The 26,862-nt window shown below is 50.2% G+C and overlaps 2 protein-coding genes across 10 annotated transcripts in view; both read right to left on the bottom strand.

Moving 5' to 3' along the window:
• Window positions 1-13,298, bottom strand: part of SYNJ1 (synaptojanin 1) — a 60,480-nt gene extending 47,182 nt beyond the window's left edge. For all 3 annotated transcript variants that reach the window (XM_059686325.1, XM_059686324.1, XM_059686326.1), the window contains exons 1-4: window positions 13,166-13,298; window positions 11,998-12,139; window positions 483-569; window positions 36-303 (exon numbers count right to left, since the gene is read on the bottom strand). In XM_059686325.1, the coding sequence (XP_059542308.1) occupies window positions 36-303; window positions 483-569; window positions 11,998-12,121 (479 nt within the window). In that variant the 5' untranslated portion in view covers window positions 12,122-12,139; window positions 13,166-13,298. The remainder of the gene's footprint in view (window positions 1-35; window positions 304-482; window positions 570-11,997; window positions 12,140-13,165) is intronic.
• Window positions 13,299-18,621: 5,323 nt separating this feature from the next.
• PAXBP1 (PAX3 and PAX7 binding protein 1) overlaps window positions 18,622-26,862 on the bottom strand; it is a 32,999-nt gene continuing 24,758 nt past the window's right edge. For 2 of the 7 annotated variants that reach the window (XM_059686337.1, XM_059686329.1), the window contains 3 exons: window positions 23,493-23,639; window positions 21,850-22,004; window positions 18,622-19,728 (listed from right to left, as the gene is read on the bottom strand). In XM_059686337.1, the coding sequence (XP_059542320.1) occupies window positions 19,605-19,728; window positions 21,850-22,004; window positions 23,493-23,639 (426 nt within the window). In that variant the 3' untranslated portion in view covers window positions 18,622-19,604. The other 5 variants (XM_059686333.1, XM_059686332.1, XM_059686334.1 and 2 more) reach the window with 5 other exon arrangements.

Consider the following 26,862-nt stretch of genomic DNA (forward strand, 5'->3'; position numbering starts at 1 on the left):
CTGAGAGTCAACGCTGGCCCGCTTCACGGACTCACCAGAAAAACCTGTTGTCGGTCGTGTGCTCCTGCATGCGGCGGTGGGCGTTAAGACTCAGGTCCAAGCTGACCCCCGAGGCAGACCACGCGAAATAGAAGTTCCCTGAGTTCAGCACCTTGCGCACTTCTGAAATGCGATCCTCATCTGAAGAGTCAGCTCGTAGGGATATAAACTCCGTGGAAGTCACTCGGAACACTTCCGATTCTTGAATTTTCCCCACAGACATGCACCCGGTGACGAGGACCAGATAATGTAGCGTGGTGTCACCTGCGAGAGCAGACTGCAGTGACTCGAAGGGTTTGAGAGAGTGTCAATCATTTCAGACTCCACATGGGAGCTGCCCGCGTGGTGACGTCTTTCAAGCCTGATCAATCTAACCTGGGATGATGTCGGCTGACGGGAGGCTCGCCGCCTGCTCAGGTTAATTATGTTGATGATAAACTTACCCAGATTGAGTCGTAAAACACCTAGGAGTCCATAGGCATCCAGCACTTTGGAGTATGTACTCCTGATTGCCTCCTTTTCTGCAGAAGCTACAAAAGAAAAAAGTTTTAGGATCAGAAATAAGACCTGATACATCAGGTTTTATTTACCTATAAAGTCAGAGTTTCAACCAAAAATTTCTAAATCTAAATGTGATATTCTTAGCAAAGGCGATGCAAAAGCACTTCCTCTGACTTGTAGCCTGAACATTCCTCCCAAAGGGTGAGCCCAGGTGCCAGCGCTACCGACTGACCGTCCCTCCCACCCACCCGCGTAACCAGGCCTTTAGCAAGCTTCGTTTGGGGCGTGTTGGTTTTTCTTTCCTCCCCGCTGACGGGTTTGACTGCTGTACGACTAGAACTACCGCTCTGACGTCCTCTCCAGGGTAACACAGGCCCGAACCAGAGCTCTCTCTGAACTGGCCTCCAGGCACCCTTCCTGTTTCGTTTCTCATCACCCCCATTCCTGCATCCCCTGCTCTCACCACACTCTCACCAGTGCTCTCACTCGCCCTTTCAGTCTGCACCTCCGCACAGCCTGGCCTCCTGCCTGCAGGGCTCTCCCCACCGCTGCCTCCTGGCAAATGCCCTTCACCTGACAGATGCAGGCAGAAGGTCACTTTCTGGAAGGCTTTCTGCACCCCCAGCACAGCTCGGTCAGAGCTCCGTCCTCGTGTTACCGACACTGTATCTGTTCTCATTCCCTTCCCTTCGCCAGGCTGCCCTCCTCGCCCTTCCATCCCCACACGCAGGCTAGGGTTTCACACTCAAGGACTGAGCACCGTTTACAGAATGAAATAACCACCACACAGCTTTGCACGGGAACGGGAAATCTTCCGTCTGCCTTGTCTTGTTTCTCCCACAATAAAATCGATGTTGTCTTGCTAATGACAGCCCACAGAACCATTTCTGTACCGCAGGCTGTTTGATTGATATACTAAGAAAAAAACAACAAAAAAAACACCCTCTGGAACTTTAAAGGAAAAATCTTCCTAGTTTTTAGCAAATACATTGATTAAAAATTTGACAGAGAACCAAAAGAACCCACAGATAGAATCTCAAAGGATAATTACAAACACCACCTTCTCACGCCTACACATGCAGAAAGGCACGAACCCTCCCTCCCTCTGCCTCCCTCCAAGTCCTCCTGCCACCGCCCCCAGCCCGCCTGCATCTCCCGGAGGAAGCAGCGCTCATCTCCAAATGGCGCTGCGATGATAAACTCTGATAATACCGTTAGCCCCGCCCTGTGCATTCTTCTTAACGAGGAAGAAAAATTCCTTTGTTCTATGAAACTCCATGAAATACGTAGAAATATATGGTGTAAGAGGGAGAGACCTAATTGAATTATTGTCTCATTTCTCAGCAATTTAGTTCTGGAAAATAAGGTGAGCGTCTCCCACTGGGAGATGAGTTAGGATAAGAAAGCCAGGCCCCTTTAACACACCGTGCAAACCGGTGAATGGCTCAGGGCATCCCCCCTGCCCTTCCTCTCCCACAGAGTCCCGGGCAGCCCCTCTCCCCTCTCTGCCTCGGTCCGCGTTCTTTCCATCGGGAATACCCGTCAGTGATCGTTCCAAATACTCGCGTCCCCCCTCCAATACCTAACGCAGACGCCACCCCCCGACCCTCTCCCTGACCCCTCTGGCTGCAGGTCAGCCAGTCTCTGAGTCACACAGCCGCACAGCACACACTGCGTCCGACTCATTTCTCTGCATCTCAGCCCAACACCAACCCCACACGGAGACGCCGGCCCTGCGGCTGCCGAGTGTGCATCTGCTGCTAGACCAAGAGGAATCGAGCGGCTCAGCACCAGAGAAATTGTTTTGTTTAAAATAATACATAAAAAGAGGTACTTTTTTTTATCCTCACCCAAAGATATTCCCTCCCCCCCCTTTTTTTTTAGAGAGAGAAGGGCGGCGGGGGGCGGGGAAGGAGAAACATCGATGTGAGAGAGACACATCGGCTGGTTGCCTCCCACACGTGCCCTGACTGGGGCCGGGGGTCTAACCTACAACCCAGTCCGTGCCCCGACAGGGAATGGGACCCATGACCCTTAGGTTCTCGGGCCGACGCCCTAACCACTGGGCACACCGGTCAGGGCAGAAGAGAAACACTTTCCCCTGGCATGGACAGTACCTGAATGCTCTCATTGAAATGTAACAATTCCTCACGGGGACGTCTGGAAATGCAAAGGCGATGCCGGGTGTCTGGTGGGACGTGAGGGTGGGCGTGGGGAGACAGGCGTTGTTCAGTTACTTCCAACCAGGTTTAAACCAGGGGCTTGTCACCTGCTAGGGTGTGTGAGGTGCTCGGCAGAGCCAAGTGCAAGGATAATGGAAACGGAGTCCGGGCGTGCGGACAGGAAGCTCAGGCCCCTCTCCCGCCACAATGAGCTTCTGCTCACCACTGTCAGCACTCTGCTGAGGCCACGCCGCCCAGCTGGGGGACAGCCTGCCTCTCGGGCTGGCAGGGAGGGGACAGGGAGCTATGGGGACAGCCTGCCTCTCGGGCTGGCAGGGACGGGACAGGGAGCTATGGGGACAGCCTGCCTCTCGGGCTGGCAGGGACGGGACAGGGAGCTATGGGGACAGCCAGCCTGCCTCTCGGGCTGGCAGGGAGGGGACAGGGAGCTATGGGGACAGCCAGCCTGCCTCTCGGGCTGGCAGGGAGGGGAGAGGGAACTAAAGAAAGTTAGTGAGAATGAGAGAACAGGATGACAGTGAGCGTGACCTTCCTAGAACCACATGTTGCCTGTGGCTGCACGCCCCGTGGTTTGTGGGCAAGGGATTTGCATGCGGGCAGCACCGGGGAAGGCAGACCCAGAGCCTCGGGGCAGAAAAGCCCAGCGATGAGGGGGCACAGCCGCTCGGCTCCAGACGAGACTGGAGCTGGGTGATTCACCGGAGATCACAGAACCGGCCGCAGGAGAGCCGCTCTCCATCTCAGCACACACCAAGGGAAGACTGTTCTACAAGGCCGAGGTTTTCTCTGCATAATTAAATAATTAAACTCCAGCTGGAAGACATTAAACCATCCACAGTAATGTTCCACTTAAGCTACACATTTCAATCTTGGCAACAGGCCAAAATAAAAACCACCTTTCACACATGCAAGCAACAAGTATGCGCCGAATGCCTGCCCGCTCCCAGCGCCCATCCCTCTGTCAGGAAGACGGGCATCCCACAGCCATCCACAGGGAGTCCCACAGACGGCACCAACCTCACTCACACTCTGCAGAAGTGGCCTCGCAGCTGCAGCCTGAAGCATGACCAGGCGGCGAGCAATGAAAAGGAGGCACAGCGTTCCGGGCGGCGCACACACAGCTCCGGCCAGCATCCCAGCCCCGAGCCCAGCCATCGGCACGGTGTGCGCATGGGCACCGCCAGGCAGGCACAGCATGTGCACACCGTGCCATTCCTGACAGGACAGACGCCGGGAGAGCCACACACGAACACGACACGGCAGCAGAAGTGAGCCAGCTACTGTCACAGGCTACCGCATGGGTGGTCTCCCACGCGGGCCGCTGACAGAAAGCAGCAGACACGACAGAAGACAGAGTGAACGGCTCCATTTCTGTTCAGCTCAAAGCCAGACAAAGAGGTGGGACCAGGGACCACCTTTGCGGGTCAGGGGAGGTCACTGGGAAGGGACAGAGGGACTCTGGAGAGCGAGCCAATGTTCCACTTCTCCACCTGGGGCGGCGACATGCGAGTGTCACTCACACTTCAAGCTGAACACTGACGCATGTACTTTTCTACACGTGGGAAGAAGTTTATTTTTAAAAGTAAAATGTTGAGCAGAGAGAACAGCATGTGTAAGACCTTGAGACCAGACAGCATTCGGCACATTCAGCACCAAAAGGTCAGTGTGGCTGGAACACAGAAACCCCCGAGTGCTGGATTCTAGGTTCAGTGTCAACCGCTGAGGTATTAAGCGAGGGAATAATATGCCCGACTCGTGTTTTTAGAGACCGGAGCGTGGGTGGGGGAGTGGGGGCAGGAGACGGATTAAGAAGGCGAGCAGCATGGTTCATGAAAGGGGCCCCGGGAGCTGGCTGGGACAGAGCCGTAAGGGGTGCGTGCTGCTAGGAGGCTGAGCGGCCTGGCCCGGGTGGAGTGAATGTGATGAGAGGAAGCGTGCAGGATGATGCTTAGGGTGTTAGGGGATGGAGTGCAATCCATGAGGTGAGGAACACGGGACCGAGAGCAGGTCTGGAGCGAGGACCTGGCACGACCCCAAGGCTCACCAAGGCCCACCTCGCTTGCTCCCCTTCTCCCGGGAGCAGCGTCTGTTCATGCCTGGAAGGTGTTTCAGACACTGGGTTTGTTTCATCTTATGTTATTCATGGTGGGAAGGTAAATTCAGTCACTGTTACACTGGGTAGAAACGAACATCCTGTTATGGCCCTGGGCTGGTTATATCTTACAGGACAATTGAGAACATCTGCTAGACCTTAAATCATGTAATGAAAGTCTCATGATGGGGTTTACTGCTCGGTCAGAGAAACTGCCTTCGCCTTCTATTTCCTGATGGCAAAGTGAGTGGCAAAAAGTGAAAGCAGTGGGGAGCACAGCTGGCCCTACTCATCTGCTAACCCTGCCACCCAGGCCGCAATGGGAGGGCGAGGTTGATTACTTTTTTAACCCCTAGAGTGCCGGGAATGCGATCACGCACCTCCTGCAGTGTCCAGTTCTAAATCTGCTTTTATTAGTGATGATGACATTGCCAAATATGTCAATTCTTGCTGTGAAGATGACGATTTTGTGCAAGATATTGAATATGTAACTCCATTTACTTGCGATTCATAATTTTTTTCCTAAACTGCTGTAAAATCAGCAAAAATGCCTTGGCAATTTTAACATAGCTCCTAGGATATTGGTTGGCACTCAAAGGGTTAAAGGTTGATATTTCAGTTGACATGTACTATTTCTATTAAATATGAACATTACAAAAATAACTTACAAAACAAAAGTGAATTTTTGCAGCTCTATCATAAAGTGATACGCAAGTCTACATTTCATCATTTCTGTGCAGAAAAGTCAACTCTACAGTCACGTCTTCTCTCAGCTTGAGCATTTTTCTTAGAAGAGACAGGACACTACACCTCATCTAAAGGGCAGCCGTGAAGGCTGGCAGCACTTGGCAATTAAACAGAAAGAACAACGATGCACACTGCTTGTCACCACCCACGACATTCACACAACATTCTAGAAGCCGACATTTAACTTGGCCACCAAAGAAACTCGGCCTTTAATGGCCCGCCCTAAACCAAGCCACGCCTCCCTCTACTGTATCACTAGTCCACGGCAAGGACACGCCTCCTCATCAGAACACGCTGCCCTTTTCACGCCTGACTTCAGTCTTCCACTAGCACCCCTTTCTTTCCCCGTTCACCCCCACTCCCCAAGTAACCACCACCACCCTCACACAGCACAGACAATAATCACCGTGGAGAAAACCAACAGAAAGACTATGCCACTGGAGCCACTATTTCATTTCTCCAAGCCTCAGTTTCCACATCTGTGATGTGGGGTAAAGCACAGCCCAGAATTAAATGAAATAACACGTCCAACGCCACATCTCCCCATGTATGCTGAGATGCTCTGGGACACTTCCACAAACTCCCAGCAGAGCTGCGGGGTATTTTATTTTATAATCCTCACCCAAGGATATATGGAGAGAGAGAGAGAGAGAGAGAGAGGCACCGAAAAGAGAGAACACTGATCAGTTGTCTCCCGTAAGTTCCCCAACTGGGGACTGAACCTGCCTTTTCACAAATGGGGACAATGCTCCACCAACTGAACCACCCGGACGCTGAGGGTACTTCTTTAGAGCGGAAGGGAGAGGGAGAGGGAGAGAGGTAGAAACAATGATGACAGAGAAACACCCATCAGCTGCCTCCTGCACGCCCTCTACTGGCCAGTGGATGTTTTAAATCGGAGGAAACGTGGAGATACTCAACATGTTAGCTCAGCTTCAGCACTAGGTTGCAGTGCAGTCCTTACTGACATCATGTCTTTCTGAGGCTGGGTTTGCTGGCATAGAAATCAATGCAGATCCTGATGAGCACTGATCTATGAACCAGGAGGTCATGGTCTCTCTCCTCGTTGATGTTTCTAACTCTCTCTCCCTCTCCCTTCCTCTCTGAAAGCAATAAAAAAATATTTTTTAAAAAATCAATGTGAAACAGGAAATGAGGTGGCACTGTCCAATCTGATTCCAAGGTTTGAGAAGCTATCCAACACTCTAAAGCCACACACATCCTATATAACAAAAGCCTAATATGCTAAGTGTTCAGTCGGCTGTTCAACCAATCAAAGTGTAATATGCTAATGATATGCTAAGGCCACTCAACTGCTTGCTATGATGTGCACTGACCACCAGGGGGCAGACGCTCCGACTGGTAGGTTAGCTTGCTGCTGGGGTTTGGCCAACCGGGACTGAGCGAGATGGTCTGGACATGCCCTGGAACCCTCCTGTGGTCCCTCCCGGGCTGGCCAACCTCCTGCATCCCTCCCTGGCTCCGATCATGCACTGGTGGAGTCCCTCAGCCCTCTCACAATCCGGAACCCCTTGGGGGATGTCAGAGAGCTGATAGCAGAATGACCGGTCGCTATGACGTGCACTGACCACCAGGGGGCAGACGCTCAACGCAGGAGCTGCGCCCCGGTGGTCAGTGCATTCACACAGGGGGAGCACCACTCAGCCAGAAGCCGGGCTCACGGCTGGTGAGTGCAGTGGCGGTGGCAGGAGCCTCTCCAACCTCTGCGGCAGCTCTAGGGATGTCTGACTGCTGGCTTAGGCTGTGGGGAGCAGGCCTAAGTCATCAATCGGACATCCCCCAAGGACTCCCAAACTGTGAGAGGGCGCAGACCAGGCTGAGCACTGCCCCCCCCCCCAAGAGTACATGAATTTCATGCACCTGGCCTCTAGTTTAACAATGAAGCAGGAAATGGGTTGGAAAAGAATGAGGTGGCTTGTGAATTTAACAACTGTGTGCGCCTCACTGGCTACTTGCCCTTCTCTGTGATGGCCTTTGTATGTCTACAATTGTAGAAATAGGAAAACTGAACCCTACAGAAAACTAATAGATGTCTCTTCTTCATGCAGTTTTATGACTTGCTGACATCACACCTGTGCCTGCCAGGGCCAAACACAGCACACTACTTACAGAGGACCCATGTGCTACACTAACCACTGCTCCACACACATCAAACTTCCTGTTTTAATGAGTAATGCTAAAAATGGGTACAGTATACAAACACATATTGACTTCTCTAAGGATAAGACTCTCCAGAAGAGGTTTTAAATAAATAAATGCAATGAAATAAATTAATAATGAAATATTTTCCATTTAAAGAAAAGTAACTTTAGGACAAATAGTATTTATTGATAGAAGACATAAATAACATTCCTCATTTTTTCTTTTTAATTTAAATTCTTTACATTCCTCATTTTCAATTAGCATTTCAGAAAGACTTTAAGGATGTGGTTATAGCTATTTCCATCAGTATTTTTCTAAACAAGACCAAGAAATATAGATATCCTTTATATCAGCAGCTCAGTGAAATAGTAATTCTTTAAAGAGAGAAAATAAGTTTTATAGAAAAAAGTATCTTTTTTTTTTTTTTTTAAAAAGGATCCTGTTCTCAGAATTCTGGGTGGGCCCTGCTCTCAGTTTCCTAGGTGATTTTATATATCTATATATCTATCTGTATCTATCTATATGTATAGATAGATATACACACACATATTTATTTATTATTGATTCCAGAGAGGGAGAAGGACAGATAGAAATATCAATGATGAGAGATAATCATTGATTGGCTGCCTCCTACACGCACCACACTGGGGTCGAGCCTGCAACCTGGGCATGTGCCCTTGACTGGGAATCGAACCGTGACCACCTGGTTCAAAGGTCGATGCTCAACCACTGAGCCACACCAGCTGGGCAAAGGTATCGACTTTCAAATATAGAGAATATTGCATGTCTGTCAACTTTGTTGTCTAGTTTAGGTTGGTCTTCTTCCCTGTGCCACTTCTTTAATAACCATGATGCTGCAAGTGTGAGTGAAACAGTGTACTAACGCTAGGGGTACAAAGATTTCCAAGACATGGCGTTTCCTCAGAGAGTCGGCACCCAGACAGACGCCCGCCCACAGCTCCCTGTGCGGGCGCCGCAGGGAGAGTGCTGTGGGAGCGTCAGCCTCTGTTCAAGCTGTGGGCTCAAGAAAGCTCACTATTGGCCCCATGACAACAGCACATGCACTATAATTCTGGAAACATGGTTATTTTCCATAAAATTTGCAAGCCCAAGTTGTCTGTCCCATTATCTATCATAGAAAGGCCTATGTAAACTATGCTCAAAAATTGTCATCCCACCCGGCCCGTGTGGTTCAGTGGTTGAGGGTGAGCCCATGAACTAGGGCAGCGGTTCTCAACCTGTGGGTCGTGGCCCCTTTGGCGGTCGAACGACCCTTTCACAGGGGTCGCCTAAGACCATCCGGCATATCAGATATTTACATTACAATTCATAACAGTAGCAACATTACAGTTATGAAGTAGCAACAAAACTAATTTTGTGGTTGGGTCACAACATGAGGAACTGTATTTAAAGGGCCAGGAGGTTGACAACCACTGAACTAGGAGGTCACGGTTCCACTCCCAGTCAGGCACATGCCAGGTTTTCAGGCTCAATCCCCAGCAGGGGGCTGACAGGGGGCCGCCAATTGATGTTTCTACCTCCCCCTAAAGTCAGTAAGATATTTTTAAATAAATTATCATCCCAACCCAATTCTATCAGAATTTGGGGCGGGGGCTGGAGCCCAGGCCCCGGTATGTGAAGCCTGCCCAGGTGAGTAAAATGCACTCCTCAGGGCCCACTGATTACGTCCTCGCCTCATGACTCATTTAAGCTGGGAACCCGGCCAAATACGCAGAGTCCAGAGCTGCATTAGAGGGCACTGGCCCTAAGAGGATCCCTGATCTGAGATTATGCTCCTTGCATTTTCACCTACACCCCAGTTTTGACATGTGCCAATAATATGAGATAGCATTTCATGTGGGTATCTCTGGCATAACTACTTCTGGCAGAACCCAAGAAAATTCAGTGACGGCCAATAGCTATTGCCCAAGATGTCTAATTTCCCAACTTTACTCATTAAAGCCAGGGTAACAGGAGCCTCCGGAAATCACCAGTTTTGGGTACATGAGGACCGAGGCCTGCTAGCGTCCCTGTCACCACCTACTGCACACAAGTATGCAGAGACCAACAAAACCGGCATATAAAAAGTGGTCATCTCGGGAGACAGACTGAGCTCTAGGAAATGAAGGGAAGGAAGACAGAAGAGTGAGCTGGAGGGGTGGGGGCGGAGCCTCAGGAAGGAGGAAGAGGCTAGCACTGGAAGGTGGGGAGGGCATTCTCGCAGTCAGGAGAGCGGGCACAGCCGGAGCGGGAGCGGGAGCGGCATGATGGCGCTGGCAGCAGCCTGGCACTCGGGGAAAGCATGAGCGTTTCCTTAGAGATCAGCGGGGACAAACAGGGTGAGCGCTGATTAACAGGGTGAGGAGTCTGAACTTAATCTCACGGAAAAACGGGGTTACACTTGTGTGTAATGTAAGAAAGGTTTTGGGAGAGTCTCCTGGCAGGTGAAATGCAAGCCGCACCGAGCGTTAGGGCCGCGGTTTTTCCAAGCTCGGCCCCTGAACACGGCAGCTTTTTAAAATGTGACGGTTTGTCAAGTGAGCACAACAGCCCCGCACACACCTTGGCATCACTCCAGACGGAATGTCAGGGTAATTTTGTAAGTCAAATGACTTATCAAAAGGTCTGTTAGCTCTTAAACATTAAAAGTTTATAATAGGAAAACATAACATACCCAAGAGATTATGCATCCATTTATGCTAGCTTTACAGAGAGGCAATATTCAAGCTTTATTTTTTTTCTCCTGAAAGAATTACTTACATAGTCTAAATCTAGTACAAGAAGTAGAATTAATAAATAATGAAGATGGTATTTTTATATCCTTTCTCCTTAGAATATCAATGCCAAATGGATGGTTGGGGATTTTTTTCTTAAGTCATTTTTTGGCAAAAAGAGAGCTGCTGGAGGTTTGGACGGATGGTTACCCTTAGGGTCCCTGACCTGGGAGTGAAGTACAAATAACCCTGATCCCACAGGTAACGGTGCCTGGGGGCCGAACATCCGCATCCCTGTCATTACCGGTAACGACAATTAAATAAACATTTGAATTTAGACAAATTAGAAAATCGGGTAATGCCATCAAAAACACAAGCTGGTAAAAAATGTCTCACATGCTAAGCCAAACATTTCCCCCAAATATTTTTAATTAAGAATTCATCAGTATATTTATACTTGTAGTAGGAAAAAATATGCTATGCAAATTAACATAGCAAGTTAAGTTTGGCGTGTTTAAGTATAAAAAACAACTCGAGTAACGTAAGTCCATACTGACTGAGTATAACCCATATTATTAATACTTATTCTTAGAAGATATAGCCACTTCCTGCTATATGTCTCTACGAAACAAAAACATAATAAAGGATAAGCAGTCATCACTAGAACACTCTTAACACCATCACATTTCAAATAACCCGACACTGAACTTATTTGCCAAAATCTTATATTAAGATAAACATTCAAATTAATATTTTTATTTTTGATTTCATGCATTTGCCCACAAGATAACCCAAAACATATTAATCTAATGTTTAAAATATCCTCACCCAAGAATATTTTTTAATTGATTTTCAGCGAGAAGGGGGGAGGGAGGGAGAGAGAGAAAGAGAGAGAGAGAGAGAAACCTCCATGTAAGAGAAGCATCAATTGGCTGCCTCTAAGATAATCCACTGGTCCATTGAGTATCAACTGGACGCCACCCAGTGGGGGATCAAACCCACAACCTGGGCATGTGCTCTGACGGGGAATGGAACCCTTTGGAGGGGACCATGCTCCACCGGCCGAACCTACTATTGTGTGTGTGATCCAGTCTCCTTTTCTTTCCAAGAGACTATCACAATGATTTTTAAATATGAAGTCAAGCACATATTCCACATGAAATTTTAAAAAGCGCCGACAATCCTCTAAGGCGCTCCACAAACACTGAACAGTCTCAGCTCGTTACTGCGATGGCGCTGGAAGAACTGTCCATTCGGGACGAACGGGAAGCCAGCCGTTCTGGGTGACGGGAGGCGATCGAACTGCGGGAGTCTCTCTCTGAAGGAGGATTCACTTTTCCAAGCGGCAGAGAAACCCACGAAAGCAAGAACCTGCACCCAAGACCTGCATCCACCCGCCGAAACCCCTCAGCAAGGGAGGAAAATGAAAGTTCAGGACAAAACGAGGCTGGACTGAAAGCAAAGCCAAGCCTATGGGCTGGAAGGAATCGGGGCGGGGGGTCCCCCCTGAGCCTGGCTGGACCTGAATGACCCCCGAAAACCGAGCCCCGGGACTCACAGAGCACGGCCACCGCCCCGGACTCGAACAGGAGACACTCCTCCTTGTGCCTGGTCTCCACCATGAGGCTGAAGGGTGGGGGGTCCAGCTTGTGGTAGACCCGGAACCCCTTGCTGAACGCCATCCTGTCCGCAGAGGCAGCCTGTGGGAGCGAGCAGAGCAGATGCGGCGAGGCTCCCCGCAGCCGGCTCCCCCTCCCCCACAGCCGGCCCCCCTCCCCCACAGCGTCCCCCTCCCCCGGAGCCGGTCCTCCTCCCCTGCAGCCGGCTCCCCCGCAGCCGATCCCCCTCCCCCGCAGCTGGTTCCTCCCTCAACCGGTTCCTCTCCCGCAGCCGGCTCCCCCTCCCCCTCAGCCGGTTCCTCCCGCAGCCGGCCCCCCTTCCCCTGCAACCGGTCCTCCTCCCCCGCAGCCATCCCCCCCCGCCGGTCCCTCCCTCCCCCGCAGTCAGCACCATCCCCGCCGCCGGTCCCCCTCCCCTGCAGCCGTCCACCCCTCCCCCGGCCGGTCCCCCCTCCCCGCTGCCCCCTCCCCCGGCCGGTCCCCCCTCCCCGCCGCCCCCTCCCTCGCAGCCGGTCCCCCCCTCCCCCGGCCGGTCCCCCCTCCCCGCCGCCCCCTCCCTCGCAGCCGGTCCCCCTCCCCGCCGCCGGTCCCCCTCCCCGCCGCCGGGCTGCCAGCGCCCAGAGGCCGTGCGCGGGGAGAAGGGTTCGCTCCACCCGCAGCCGGCACTCCAGGCACCAGAAAGGAACAGCGGAGCCCTCAGCGCCGGTTCCCGGTTCCCCGCGGCAGGACCGGCCTGTCCCCCGCCGGGAGCCGCTCACAGCTTCCTGCTCCGGGGGGCCGCCGCGGGGAAGGGGCCGATTCGGAGGCGGGAACATCCCCGGCCCCGGCGGCAGGTAGGAGGGAGGTCGCACCGCCCGCGGCGGGGGCGGGGAGAGGGGACCCGCCCGCACGGCTCCCCGGGCGGCGACCCCGGCCCAGGCCACGCGGGCGGGAAGCCACGACGCGGGGCGCAGAGCTGACCGGCTGCTCGCGGTCCTGGACAGCCGGGGCCCGAGGCGCCGAGCAGCCCGGCGCGTCCACGGCGCCTGAAGCCGTCCCGTCCCGGGGGCTGACAGCCGCTGTCACCACACCCGCCCGCCTCCCGCCCTCCGCGCCGCGTCCCCTCACCGCTGCCGCCGCTGGACGCGGACCCGCCTCCGGGAAAGCCACCCGCGGCCCGGCCGCCCTGGGTCTGGAAGCGCCGCTGCCGCCCGCCGGCGCCTCCCTCCTCCCCCGGCTCCCCTCCGCCTTCGCCCGCCGCCCGGGCCGCCGCCGCCGGAAGCGTCACTTCCGCCCAGCGGACCCAGTACTTCCGCATTGCACCGCGAGGGGCGGGGCCAGGCCTCTGGAGGGGCGGGGCGTCAGAGAGGCCACGCCCACTCGGGGGCCTTACTGCCGGGCGCGGGGGACTGGGAGCGGCCTTCGCGCGCAGCGGGCGTCGCCTGGGCTGGGTCCCCGACCGCAGCGGCAGGTCCCGCCGCCAGGGGTGCCGGGGGTGCCGAGTCATCGGCCGCCCCAGCCCCGCGCGTGGGCTCCCCGGAGCTGCCGGAGGGCCTCGGGGGCGGAGCCTTGCGGGCTGGGTGCGGATACGTGCGCCCGAGGTGCCAGGAGCACCCCTGTCGCCCCCGCGGCCCCCCCGTCCCGGGCGAGGGGACCGGAGGCAGCCGGCGGGCCGCGGCGGCGCCTGGAGAGCTGTCCATGGTGTCGCTCTGGGCGGCCGGGCGGTGGAAGGAAGGAAGATCCGCGCCTGTTGGAACTTGCGGGGCTCAGGGGCGGTGGGGAGCGCCGCAGGAAAGCCGCTCGGTGGTGACCGATGTCACAGCCCGGACGGCCCTGAGGCCCGGGCGGCTGTCATTGTCCCTGAGTGGCCAGCAGCCGCTTCTGGCTGTGGAGCCCAGTGTCTGAGAGGCAACCCACCCGTTCACCGCGCCCCCATTTCTCAGCAAGCCATGCTCCCGGGCTAATGGGATGTCACGCCTAAGGGCTTTACACGGCTTCCACTTCCTAGATCTAAATATGGAAATGAAGCCGAAGCCAGCAACCGCGAAGGGGAATGAGAACCTCAGAACCCCAGCGCTCCGGGGAGCGGTCCCCCTGCCGTTGCTTTTGCTCCTTCCCCCTAGTGCTTTCCTTGCAGCAGCACCAGCAGAATCTAAATTCCGCGGAGCACACAGAATCGTTTCCCCTCCGGGCCTTGTCACGTGGCTCCATTTATCGTTTTTTCACCCATTTTGGAGAAGCTGGGCCCACCCTGGTTGCAGGATACTGAGCGGCTATAACTCTCAGAAAAGAGGCCACTTCTTTCCTAGGCGACCTGCAGACATGCGTGGCTCTCGGCAGGAGGAGGACGGGCTTGCTCTGCTGTGGTGCTTCTGCGTGAGGACAGGGGAAGCCTCTCTCCTGCCGTGGCCTCCGCCACTTATCAGAAGCACCTGGTCATTTCCCCCAGATTGTTGGACCCTCTGATTCCAACAGCCCCTCTGTTCAAAGGGCAGGACAGGAGCGGCTACTCTCAAGGCTACATTCTTGCACCCCCCTCCTCCCCTCCATTCCCTCCTCCCTGCTCAGGGACAATTTTCACAGCTCAGGGGGGGTTCACACCAAGGAGTCTCCCTCCTCCTCCTCCTCCTCCTCCTCCTCCTCCAACAAGCCTCTTTGAACTTTTCATAACTGTCACTCTAAGCACATCTTACAGACCCTGATAAGACACCTCCCTCCGACAGCTGCCTGACTATCTCACCCCAAGTCCCCCTCCCTTCCTTGTCGCCTAGCAACAGCAGCCATGGCCCTTTAAAAGAGCAGGCCAGTGTTTATTCCCCGCCCTGGGATCAATTAGCGATGCACCAGCCCTTTCCCTTTGGGGAAAGTAAAACAAACTCTCTCTCTCTGCATCTCTCTCCTCTCTCAGTTGTGCATTTTTTCACAGCCCCTCTCACCGGCCAAAACCCTAACACTATTTCCTTAGAAAAACTATTTGCTCTTTGTAGTGGTTACTGACGGCAGCCTCAGTTACACTCAGATTAAGATAATCTATTGGTCCGCGAGTGCGGTTCTTGCTTCCCTTTTCAATTGGAGATTGCATTTGCCAGAGAAAACTACAGGAGAGTGGGTGAGAATGGAATTTTCCTATTTGTTCACATTGAATGTGTGTGTGTGTGTGTGTGTGTGTGTGTGTGTGTGTGTGTGTGTGTGTGTGTAAGCAGGGCTCTTATTCCTAGAATGGACAGTAGAGGGTCACAGCTTTTCCAGATCCTTCCAAAACTGATCAGTTTAGTCATGAAATAAGCACATGCCCAAGGTTTGAAAACACAAGGGCCACTTTTACTAGTGACTTGTACAACGGTTACTTCTTTTCTTGTCCCCCGTTCCTGTTTATACTTCCTTGTTCATCATCATACTTGAAAACAGCGGGACAAATGTTCCCCGATCTGAAGGCTGTCTCTGGGGCGGGCTGACAGGATGCAGTTCAGCAGCACACCCACACTTCTGGGCGAGGCTCCGCTCCGAGGGCCGGCCGGCGGAGATGGGTGACTTCCTTGAGCTCGAAGCAGCCCCAGCGGGTGGTACAGATACCAACTTCCACGGCTTCAAGGGACTGAAAGCAAACACCTGATTTACAGATGTTGAGTTTTGACCAAATTATTTCTCCTCTGGGCAAATCCTATCAGGTTGAAACATGAAATTGCCATTTCCATATGTCAAAAATAGCCCAATCTAATAGTATGTCCCCAGTAAACGACAGCTAGGATAAATAATTTAGAAATTACTAATGATTATCCCAAAAGTGACATAAAAACAACTATGTCATAAGACTGCATTTTGGCAGATGTTTGCTTTTACCTTGTCCGTACAGCCTCCGTTTTCCTATCGAGAACGCTAGAGGGTGTTGGGCAAATTGGAGAATATTAACAGTCCAATCCCATGACCTTTGCCAGCTTTTTCTTGGTGACACAGGCGAGAGCTAACTTTTATCTGGGCTCTGCAGGGACCCGACAGCACATAGAAGCTGCAGGGTGTGCGCCCTTCACCCGGAGCAGGTGCCTCTGGAATTTTGACATCTAAGGTTAAATACATAAGGCAGCGGTTCTCAACCTTCCTAATGCTGCGACCCTTTAATACAGCTCCTCATGTTGTGGTGACCCCCAATTTGTTACAAATTGAATGTAATTAAAGCATAGTGATTAATCACAAAAACAGTATGTAATTATATATGTTTTCCGATGGTCTTAGGCGACCCCTGTGAAAGGGTTGTTCGACCCCCAAAGGGGTCGCGACCCAAAGGTTGAGAACCGCTGGCATAAGGGAAGCTTTTGTGGTCAAAGTGTTTCTGTAAAGTAGCTTCAAATAGCTTCGATAGGATGGCAAATTCTGGATAGTTTACCATGTGCTTTGAATCATCAAGTAGAGGGTATAAGGTCTATTTTCCAACAGATCTTTTTAACTGGACAAGAGTTCCTCTGAGAAAGTCTGTGCTAGTCATTGTGGTGCTGGATGATTCTATTTAAAAAAAAAAATTATTGACTTTGGAGAGAGGAAGGGAGAGGGAGAGATAGAAACATCAATGATGAAAATCATTGATCAGCTGCCTCGTGCACATCCCACACTGGAGATCAGGCCCAAAACCCGGGCATGTGCCCTGACAGGGAATCGAACCATGACCTCCTGGTTCATAGGTGGACGCTCAACCACTGAGCCACGCCGGCCCAGCTGGACAATTCTAACCTGCACGCCTCTGCTGGAGTTAGGGGAAGCCAGGACAAACTGCCGGGGCCCGGAGGTGTGAGCAGGCCAAGCGTTGCATATCAGGACCCTGCCCGCCGTGGTGGGCACCCAGCGTCCACAGACAATGTCCGTTCCAGAGGACAACCTCCACGGGGTTTTGGATGGCAGCCTATCGGAGCCGGGTGCCTCTCGCTCACTCACACATTACGTCGTTGCTCTCGCTGCAGGTAGAAATTGCTTCTTCATTCTCATTCTCACTTACTTCACTGGAGACCAGAATGGCAACGTCCCTGGGCCATGGGAAGAGTTCTTGTAACCGAGAACCACCACCATGCAGCAACCTACATTCTTAGCTTGCCGTTTGCAGCTCTCCAACTCTGACCAGTCATGATTTCCAGGGAAATTAGCATTTTAAAAACGGATGCTAGAGGGAGAGAAACATCGATGGGTTGCCGCCTCCTGCATGCACCCTGACGGGGAACTGAACCCACCACCTTTTGGTGGACGGGAACGACTCTGAGCCACACTGGCCAGGGCGAAAGCAGCACCTAGAATTGGGCATTTGGCCTAAATGTCACTGTTTTAAATTGTACGTCAGTAACCCGGCGTTTGAAGATCGGGGAGTTCTACGGTCTAGTGTATCCTCGTGAGGAGGCACTTGCCTTGGAGCTTGGGCCTTTTGGGCCAGTTCTGGGGACTGGTCATCGCTGCGGGCAGCTGTGCGCTGGAGCCCTGGGCGTGGCGAGCAGTCGCTTTCCCGATCAGGAAGCCGGTGGCGGGCATGCTGCTCTCATCTCCTGCAGGAGGCCTGGGTCCTCGGCGGCTCTTCTCTCCGTGACTGCGGGCTCCGTCAGCTCCCTGAAGCTTCCTTAGACCTGCAGCACGTCTGAGACCTTCCGATTCCTTCCCGCAGGTCACCCTCAGGCTGGTCCCGCCTCCGCCAGCTCCCTCTCTTTTTTCCAAATCGGGGTTTCTACCTAAAGCCCTTGTACACCTAACGGCATCCTGGCGACGGCGCCCCAGATGGGACGAGCACACTGGGGTATGGGTTCTCCTAGGACATCGCCCGGGACACTCAGCTGGCGGCACTGGCCGCACAGCCCTCGGCAGAGCCTCGGGTGCTGGCCGCAGGGACAGGGAGGGGCACCATCACTCGGTACAACAGTCCGTCTGGCTTGTGCTGTCACAGGAAACTAGTTTTCCTTTTCAAAAGCCTTCGTTACCCATTTAAGTTAATCCAGAAGGCTGCTCCAAAGGGAGAAACTGAAGAGGAAACCTGGGCTTTGGTAAAAGGTCACGCTCTGAACCTGTCTGACGGGTCCCTGCCTAAGAAAGGACGTGCCGGCTATTTCAGAAGCGACAGGAGCTGAGCTGGGAGAGCCACGTGTGCCAGGCGCGAGCCGCTCCCACCAAGGTCCTAGCGTGTCTCAATCCAGTGCCGATGCCAGGAGAGCGGCGCGCGTCCCAGGGTGGCGTTCCCGGGTTCCCAGGCAGGGCGCCTGGAGCGGCCCGAGGGACGTCCTCAGGCTATGGGGTGGGAGACACACATAAGGCACAATGGCATGCCTGTCACCTACATACATCCTTCTACATCTTATTCCACTGACGTCGAAAACACCTGTTCTCTTTGTAACTCTTTTCAGTGCACCACTAAGGCAGAGCAAAATGCTCATCCAGAATGAACATGTAGGTGGAAGCCGTGTTCCTGCAAGAAATAAACTTCACCGAGCAATCAGCAGGTGGCGCTGTCCTACATCTGAGTATCTGCGTTGACCTGAGCACACATGCTAACAGTCTCACCTCAGTACCTCACCTGAAATGCTCTAATTGAAATTAGTCCCCAGCAAATACAACGAAGGACATAAGTGAAAATTAATTTAATGCTTGGCTAAAGCTTAATTACAGATATCATTATCAAACAATAGTCCTTAATTTCTAAAAAGTTCCTCTTTTGAAAATCACAGAATCAGAAAGCATAAACTTTAAAACAAGTCCCCTGGGTATTTACACCGCGTATAAACATTACAGAAGACCATGGATATTCAGTTGCCTGGGTGTGTGGCGAGTCAGCAAGGCGTATTATTTATTGCATATATAACTCACATATGTGGGATTTAAAAGGACAGACACCAAATTCAAGTACATGTACTTGTAAGCTGTCAGGGAATAAATTCATGAGCCAGGATAGTCAGCCCAAAACCATGCAGTTAGGTTGTGGGTCTATTATTTTTAAAAATTAAACTTCCACATTCTTTTGAAAACCTTACGTTGCATGTTGAGTTCCATGAAGCCCAAGTTCGACACAGTGCTGATGCGGGAGGAAGCCCACACCGACCTCAACTGAGGCACACAGCCAGCCCCCGTGCCGGTCCCCTAGAGGGAGGACGCTGAGCCACTCGCCAGCCCTTGGTTGCAGCAGTGATTTCCCAAGACAATCTGCTGACTAATTTCCTGCTGTTAAAGGCTTACTCTGTAGAAAACCACAAATTTCCAGTGTGAAAGTAACTCCATGGTGGTATAAATATATATATGCGTTAATTACACAATTTACACTGCACACATTGTTTATAGAGAACAATTAACTAAGAGGGTTAATTGGAATAACCATATAAAATACTTCTGTAAACAAAGTATGACAGGCAATAAGGAAAACATTCATAAAACTTCCTAGAAATAATCTGAACTCCTTTCATTCTGAAGAAATCGCATTGAAGGACACAGCATTGGAGATTAATAATGTTCTTTGTATTAAAACAAGAATCACTATTTTACAGTGTAAGAAACTTTACATATATACAGAATCTATACATGAGGAATGGTACTGAAGCCAGTGGGCTGTTCGGTCTCAGGTCGCCTTTCCTTCCACCAAGGACTTGAATTCCTTCACATTGTGTTCGCCGGCGACAGCCACGGCGTGATCCAGCGCGTGGACACTCGCCAGGAGCTTGATGATCTGTTTTATGTTTTCCCTAAAAGAGAAAACAATGTGGTGCCATCCCATTAATTAGTACAAAAGCCCTAAAGGAAAAATTTGTTAACTTTATGACTTTTTTTAGGTTTTATAATCAGTTTTACCAAGCATACATTTTTAAAAGAAATAAGCACGCTACAGCATATTTAAATTACCCATTTTCAAAAACAAAAACACCCTAAAATTTCCTTTAGATCAGGAATTTTCATTACTACCCAGAATGAAAAAGAAGCAATCTATTTCCCAACTGCCCAGGGCCCTGCCCCCGTTCCTCCGGCGCGCTCTCAGAACACCCCGGACACGGGCCATTTGTCCACTCATCACGGCCCATCGAGACCCAGCACGATCCCCAGGCTCCGGAACCCACTGGTGCCTTAGCAACCTGGCTGGGAGCCATTCTGCCTTCTCGTGAAGCATCTCAGTTTAGCAAACGCAGAAACACCCAGTGATGGCGAACAGTCCCCGCCCCACCCAGAGCTGACTCAGCAGGTGGGCGGGCCTGAGACCCTGCATTTCTAACTCAGCTCCCAAGTGACGCGGGTGCCGCTGGTCGGGAACTGCACTCTGAGATGGACTCTTTTAACACTTAGTCTGAACCACTCTGAGTGGGTCACACAATGTGACAATGTTGGTGTCTCTTCTTTACAAAATTGTAGTAAGTACCTTTTAGCAAAGGATTAAAATTTGTGAAACTGCAACTGACATGGAGCCCATTTTATGTCCACTGTACACAGCAGGTGCAGAAAGCCGTTTTCTGTGCAAAAGTCCACACTGTTGATATTTCACTCCAAACAAAAACACTGTTAAGAAGTGGACAGGCCGAAACCGGTTTGGCTCAGTGGATAGAGTGTCAGCCTGCAGACTGAAAGGTCCCAGGTTCGATTCCGGTCAAGGGCATGTACCTGGGTTGCGGGCACATCCCCAGTGAGGGATGTGCAGGAGGCAGCTGATCGATGTTTCTCTCTCATCGATGTTTCTAACTCTCTATCTCTCTCCCTTCCTCTCTGTAAAAAATCAATAAAATATATTAAAAAAAAAAAAAGAAAAAAAAAAAAAAAAAAAAGAAGTGGACAGAACCCAACCAGCTGGCCCAATGGTTGAGCGTCGACTGATGAACCAGGAGGTCACGGTTCGATTCCCGGTCAGGGTGCATGCCCGGGTTTTGGGCTTGATCCCCAGTTGGGGGTGTGCAGGAGGCAGCCAATCAGTGATTCTCTCTCATCACTGATGTTTCTATCGCTCTCTCCCTCTCCCTTCCTCTCTGAAAAAAAAAAAAAAAAAGTGGATAAAATTCACCTAAGAAAATATTAGTGCTACTAACCACCAACACACAAAATGAAATTAAGATATAAAGCAAAATTACCTGCCAAAGAATTTTAACATGAAAATCTTTACTACCTACTGTGCCTTAAAAAAAATGATTTTTATTGATTTTAGAGAGAGGAAGGAAGAGGGAGAGAAACATTGATTGGCTGCCTCCTGCATGCCCTCTAACTGGGGATTGAGCCCAAAACCTGGGACAACACTGAACCAGCTGAGCCACACCTACTTTGCTTTTAATTTTATCATAAAATATAGCAAAATTTCTCTTTGGAAAATAAGGTTCTTCTACATGGAAGGGGAATGAAGAAAAAAATAGGTTTTGTGTAGGGGTATGATTAATGGTATGATCTAAATATATATTTTAAAAAAGTCTTTCAAATTATACTAGTTATTATTATTTACTCTTTATGCTAGATATTTATCCCAAAAGCACATGAACATCCAAAACAATGTCCACAAAAAGAAGTCACGATTTACGTATCCCTTTCTTGCAACCTTTGATAAAAATGACGTGTAAGCTGCTCCCCAAAACTCTCGAGGGATGACCTTCAGTCTAATGTTAGGAGTATAGAAGCCTTTTCTTAATGCCTTCATAAAAGATCCTATTGAAAAAGATTAGGGAAAACCACAGAAACAGAAAATAATATATACTTTTGGAATGTTTACCAAGACCAAGTCAATGTACAGTTTAAAGTAAAATATAAGCATGCCTTTACTTAAGCCATTTTCTAATACTAAATCTAACAATTAAGTAAAGACTAGGTCACCATTTCATTAAATAATCACAACTAATTACCTTGCATTTCTTTTTTCCACATCAGAGCATCCGATGCTGTTTCTATAGATTGTGTCTGCTAAGTGTACGAGGTATCGACAGAAGTTTTCTAACTGAGAAATAGTTCTTTCTCCTTTCAGATTCACGAACCATTGCTTGGGGAAACAATTGATCACCTATGGAGAAGATGCAAAATAAAAGAGAATACACAGAAGTGTCTACAATCTGAGTCTAGATAATGAACTAGAAGACCTGCTACTGGGCTTTATGTAACAACTTTGAAGGGAAATTCTTTCAGTCTACAGTAACTATATCGTTTTCCTTAATGTACCTGAATTTTTACTTCAACACATAGGTCAGGTACTCGAAGCGAAAGACAAATCATTTGTCCAATATTTAAGTACATTAGGGACCTAACATTGATAACCAAAGGCTTTATTTACTCTCTCCAGCCTTCCAGCAGCCCTGATGACCGGGATTCTCCTTGACCAGCAGCTTTTGATTAGAAACAAGTGTAGTATAAACACACCTCAGAGAGGGCCCCCGAGGGGCACCGAGCGCAAAGCCTACCCCAGGTGGGGAGGACACGCGGCAGCACACACCCCGGCGAGGGAGGCCGGGTCCCGCCGGGGAGGGGACAGCGCTCCCCGGATCAGGCGCCTGTGTAGACAGGAGGCCCGAGCCCCACAGAGAACCAGGGACGCTTGGAGAGGATGATCCCAGGGCTGGGGCTGAGCAAGGCCCAGATGGGCCCGAGCATCAGTGCTCCCCCCGGAATGAGAGGACTTGGCACAGGTCACAGAAGTCCGCTCGGAGGGACGGCCACAGATGACATCTGGGATAACTGCTGCCAAGGTCACAGAACCTGAATCTCACGGGAGAGGAAGCGGCAAACCCGCACTGAGGGACGTTCTACAGAGCTGGTCTATCATCTTAGAAAACGTCACGGTGAGGAAGGCCAGGAAGAGACGGAAGAACCTTCCGGATGAAAGGAGCTGGCAGCGACGTGACGATCAATGCAGGAGGTGGCCGGGGCCCCTCGGGCCCATCATCACTATCACTGATAACGCCCAGGTGACAGGGTTTCAGCGTCAGGTGACACTGGCACACAAGCTGCTGCTGCTGCTGAGGTAACACTTAGCCACGGAGAACAGCCATGTTTACAGGCAACAGACAGAGCACCCGAGGGCGGGGCACCTCAGACAGACTGACACTGTCCGGGAAAAACTACATTCGCAAATCTGCTTTAATTCTGTGATTGTTTCAAAAATATTTTTTAAAAGATCAAATTAGGGAACTCCCATATAAAGTAGGAAACAAAACAATATTAAAAAAATCATTTCTTAAGTTAGAAAATGAACTATTTCTTTAGTAACATTCAAAATAGCATTCATTCAACTGTTAAAAAATTACCCTGAAATTGAAACTTTTATTAATAGCTGCAAAAATACTGATGTTCATAGATGGGCAGATAGAAATACACACATACAAATTTTATGCAAAAAATGCCGTGGTAGGTTGTTTGAAACTACCTGCGTCAACCTCACACTAAGTCCAAAAAGCAAAGGAGTTTTCGTAAAATCTCAAATTTCTCTTCAAACAAAGAAAACAATTCATGTTAACATATGTGCCTGGAAAACAGTAATATGTGTCATTTAACTCACATTTTGGGCTTTTTTTATGCTGTCATCTCCATATTCTGAATTCTGAAAAGCCATGAGAATATATCTATTTAATAAGCCATCTATTGATAACTCCTGTAGAGTTTTATTGGAGAAAATGCCATACCATTGAAGAAAATTCCCTAAGAGCTAGAGAGAGAGAAAAAAAAATAGTGAGGGCAATGTCAAGCAATGAAATTAGGTACAAAATACATTAATTACTAGTAAAATAAAAACACCGTTAGAATATGGTGAACCCGTCTTGCAAGAGCACTAGTAAGTACGTTTAAAGGGCCCAGAGACTTCCTAGAGCAGTGATGGCGAACCTTTTGAGCTCGGCGTGTCAGCATTTTGAAAAACCCTAACTTAACTCTGGTGCCGAGTCACATATAGAAGTTTTTTGATCTTTGCAACCATAGTCAAACAAAGACTTATATTTTTGATATTTATTTTATATATTTAAATGCCATTTAACAAAGAAAAATCAACCAAAAGAGTTTGCGTGTCACTTCTGACACGCGTGTCATAGGTTCGCCATCACTGTCCTAGAATGACCCAACATTTCAATTTCAATTTTTTTAAAAAATATATTTTATTGATTTTCTACAGAGAGGAAGGGAGAGAGATAGAGAGCCAGAAACATCGATGAGAGAGAAACATCGATCAGCTGCCTCCTGCACATCCCCCACTGGGGATGCGCCCGCAATCCAGGCACATGCCCTTGACTGGAATCGAACCCGGGACCCCCCAGTCCGCAGGCCGACGCTCCATCCACTGAGCCAAACCGGTTTCAGCTCAATTTCAATTTTTAATTAATTCAGGCGCCACCCTTTCTGATTGCAACACGTGTGTTTACCAGATCTCGGGAGCCGGGCCTGAGTGAGGTCATCGGACGGCTCCAGCGCCTCCTGCTCAGCCCATGTGATCTGCCAGCCGTCGTCAAGGCCAGCCCACCGCCCGCCGTGTCCGTTTCCTGTATTTCTCACTCAGTGAATAGGAACACTATCCAACAACCAGTGGGGCAGAAGCTGGTGTCATTCTCCAGCTCTCCCTCCAGGTGGGTTTGACCCCAGCTCCCTCTGCGCCTCCCTGAGCGGGCCCCCAGCCTCCTTCCTACCACTCCCGTGCGGGGAGCCTGGCTCAGCCTCTCAGCAGGGCTCCCGCAGGGCCCTCATGGTGTGGGTGATGGATCGTCCCGGGATAGTGCACGGGATGGTGCACGGCTAGGGCCACTCTAGATGCGAACGAAAGGAGAGTGCATCCTCCCCCGAGGCCGGAGGGCATCGGGACTCATTCTTTCACGGGCCCCACTGAGAAAAGCTGCTGCAGAGCCAGCCTGGCCGGCGGGTTCCCTCACTCCCACTGGAGACCAGGCCTCACTGTCCGTCAGCAGGAAGTCACGGGCCTTGAGGACCCAACAGGATAATCCACATGAGGAGCGGTCCAGAGCTTGGCTCACAGTTGGATACACAGTCCATACTCATTTCCATTTTCATTATTACTACCCTTCCTGCTTCAACCCAGTATCTCCAAAATTGTGTTCATGTCACTTCTTGCTATAAAAACCCTTCTATGACCCACACACACGGTCAATTACTTTCCACAAAGATGAAAAGCAATTTAATGAAGACCAGTCTTTTCAAAACAGTGCTACCACAAATGAACTTCAAACCAGGCCTCACACTCCATATAAAATATGTAAATGTGAAACCTAAAGCCAGGGAACTTCTAGAAGTTCCACAGAGAAAAACATGATGGCCTTGTGTTAGGCAAATACTTCCTGGAACACTGAAAGCACAAACCATAACAGGAAAAAGCAATAAATTGGACTTTTGTAAAAATTGAGAATTTCTGCACATTTAACACTGTTAAGAGAATGAAGACAGTCCTGGCCGGTGTGCTCAGTGGTTAGAACATCGGGTTTGATTCCCATTCAAGGGCATGTACCTGGGTTGCAGTTTAATTCTCCCACCCAGTCTGGGCATGTTTGGGAGGCAACCAATCGATGATTCTCTCTCTCTCTCTCCTTCTCTTCCCCACTTCCCTGCCACTTTATGTAAAAGCAATGGAAAAATGTCTTAAGGCAGCGGTTCTCAACCTGTGAGTCGCGACCCCTTGGCGGTCGAACGACCCTTTCACAGAGGTCGCCTAAGACCATCCTGCAGATCAGATATTTACATTATGATTCATAGCAATAGCAACATGACAGTTATGAAGTAGCAATGAAAATAATTTTATGGTTGGGTCACAACATGAGGAACTGTATTTAAAGGGCCAGAAGGGCCCTGGCTGGTGTTGCTCAATGGGTAGAGTGCTGGCCTGTGGACTGAAGGGTTCCGGGTTCGATTCCTGGTCAGGGTACAGGCCCAGGTTGTGGGCTCGATCCCCAGTGGGGGTCGTGCAGGAAACAGCTGATCCATGGTTCTCTCTCATCATTGATGTTCCTATCTCTCTCCCTCTCCCTCTCTCTCTGAAATTGATAAAACTATATTTAAAAATAAATAAATAAAGGGCCAGAAGGTTGAGAACCACTGTTTTAAGGTGAGGATTAAAAAAAAAACCAAAAAACAAAAAACCCAAAAAAACACCCATAAAAACAAAACAAAATAAAACAACAAAAAAAGAAAACGAAGACAAACCAGACTGCAGAAAAAAGAAAAACCCTTTGCAAATTGTTTATTCGATAAAGGACTTACTAGGACATCTAGAATATAGAACTCAAAGCACAATAAGAAAACCCAATTTTAAAAAATGGGCAAAAGATTTGAACAGATACCTCACCAAACTACACACACAGGTGGCGAATACGCACTTGAAAATGCTCAGCACCACCAGTCATTAGGGAGCGGCCAATGAAAACCGTACAAGATGCACTATCCCCCCAACAGGAGGCCCTCAAACACAACCAACCAAACCCCTGGCAGTAGCAAGTGCGTGCGTGGTGAGAGTGAGGAAGAACGGAGGAACTGGGCCACTAACAGTGTTGGTTTGCCTGGGTAACTCACCCAAGTGAAATGAAAACTTATTCCCAGGAAAACCTGTGTGTGAACACTTATGGCATCTTTATTCTAATTAGCACAAATCGAAAAAAACTGTCCAAATACCCCTCAACTGAGGAGTGGGTAGAAAAACAAAGAAACTGGCGTATCCACTAAACAATGGGCTACTATTTAGCAATAAGAAGCAATAAGCTACTGATAACATATGACACTGAAAAACCTCAGATCCATGTTAAGTCAATGGAGCCAGACTCAAAAGGCTACTGACCACGTAATTCCATTCATATGACATTCTTGCCAAGACAAACAAACCCCATCTATATATAAAAGCCTAAGTAAGCGACTATTTGACCGTTAGCTATGATGTGCACTGA

The sequence above is a fragment of the Myotis daubentonii genome, chromosome 3 (genome assembly GCF_963259705.1).
Source record: "Myotis daubentonii chromosome 3, mMyoDau2.1, whole genome shotgun sequence".
NCBI lineage: Eukaryota > Metazoa > Chordata > Mammalia > Chiroptera > Vespertilionidae > Myotis > Myotis daubentonii.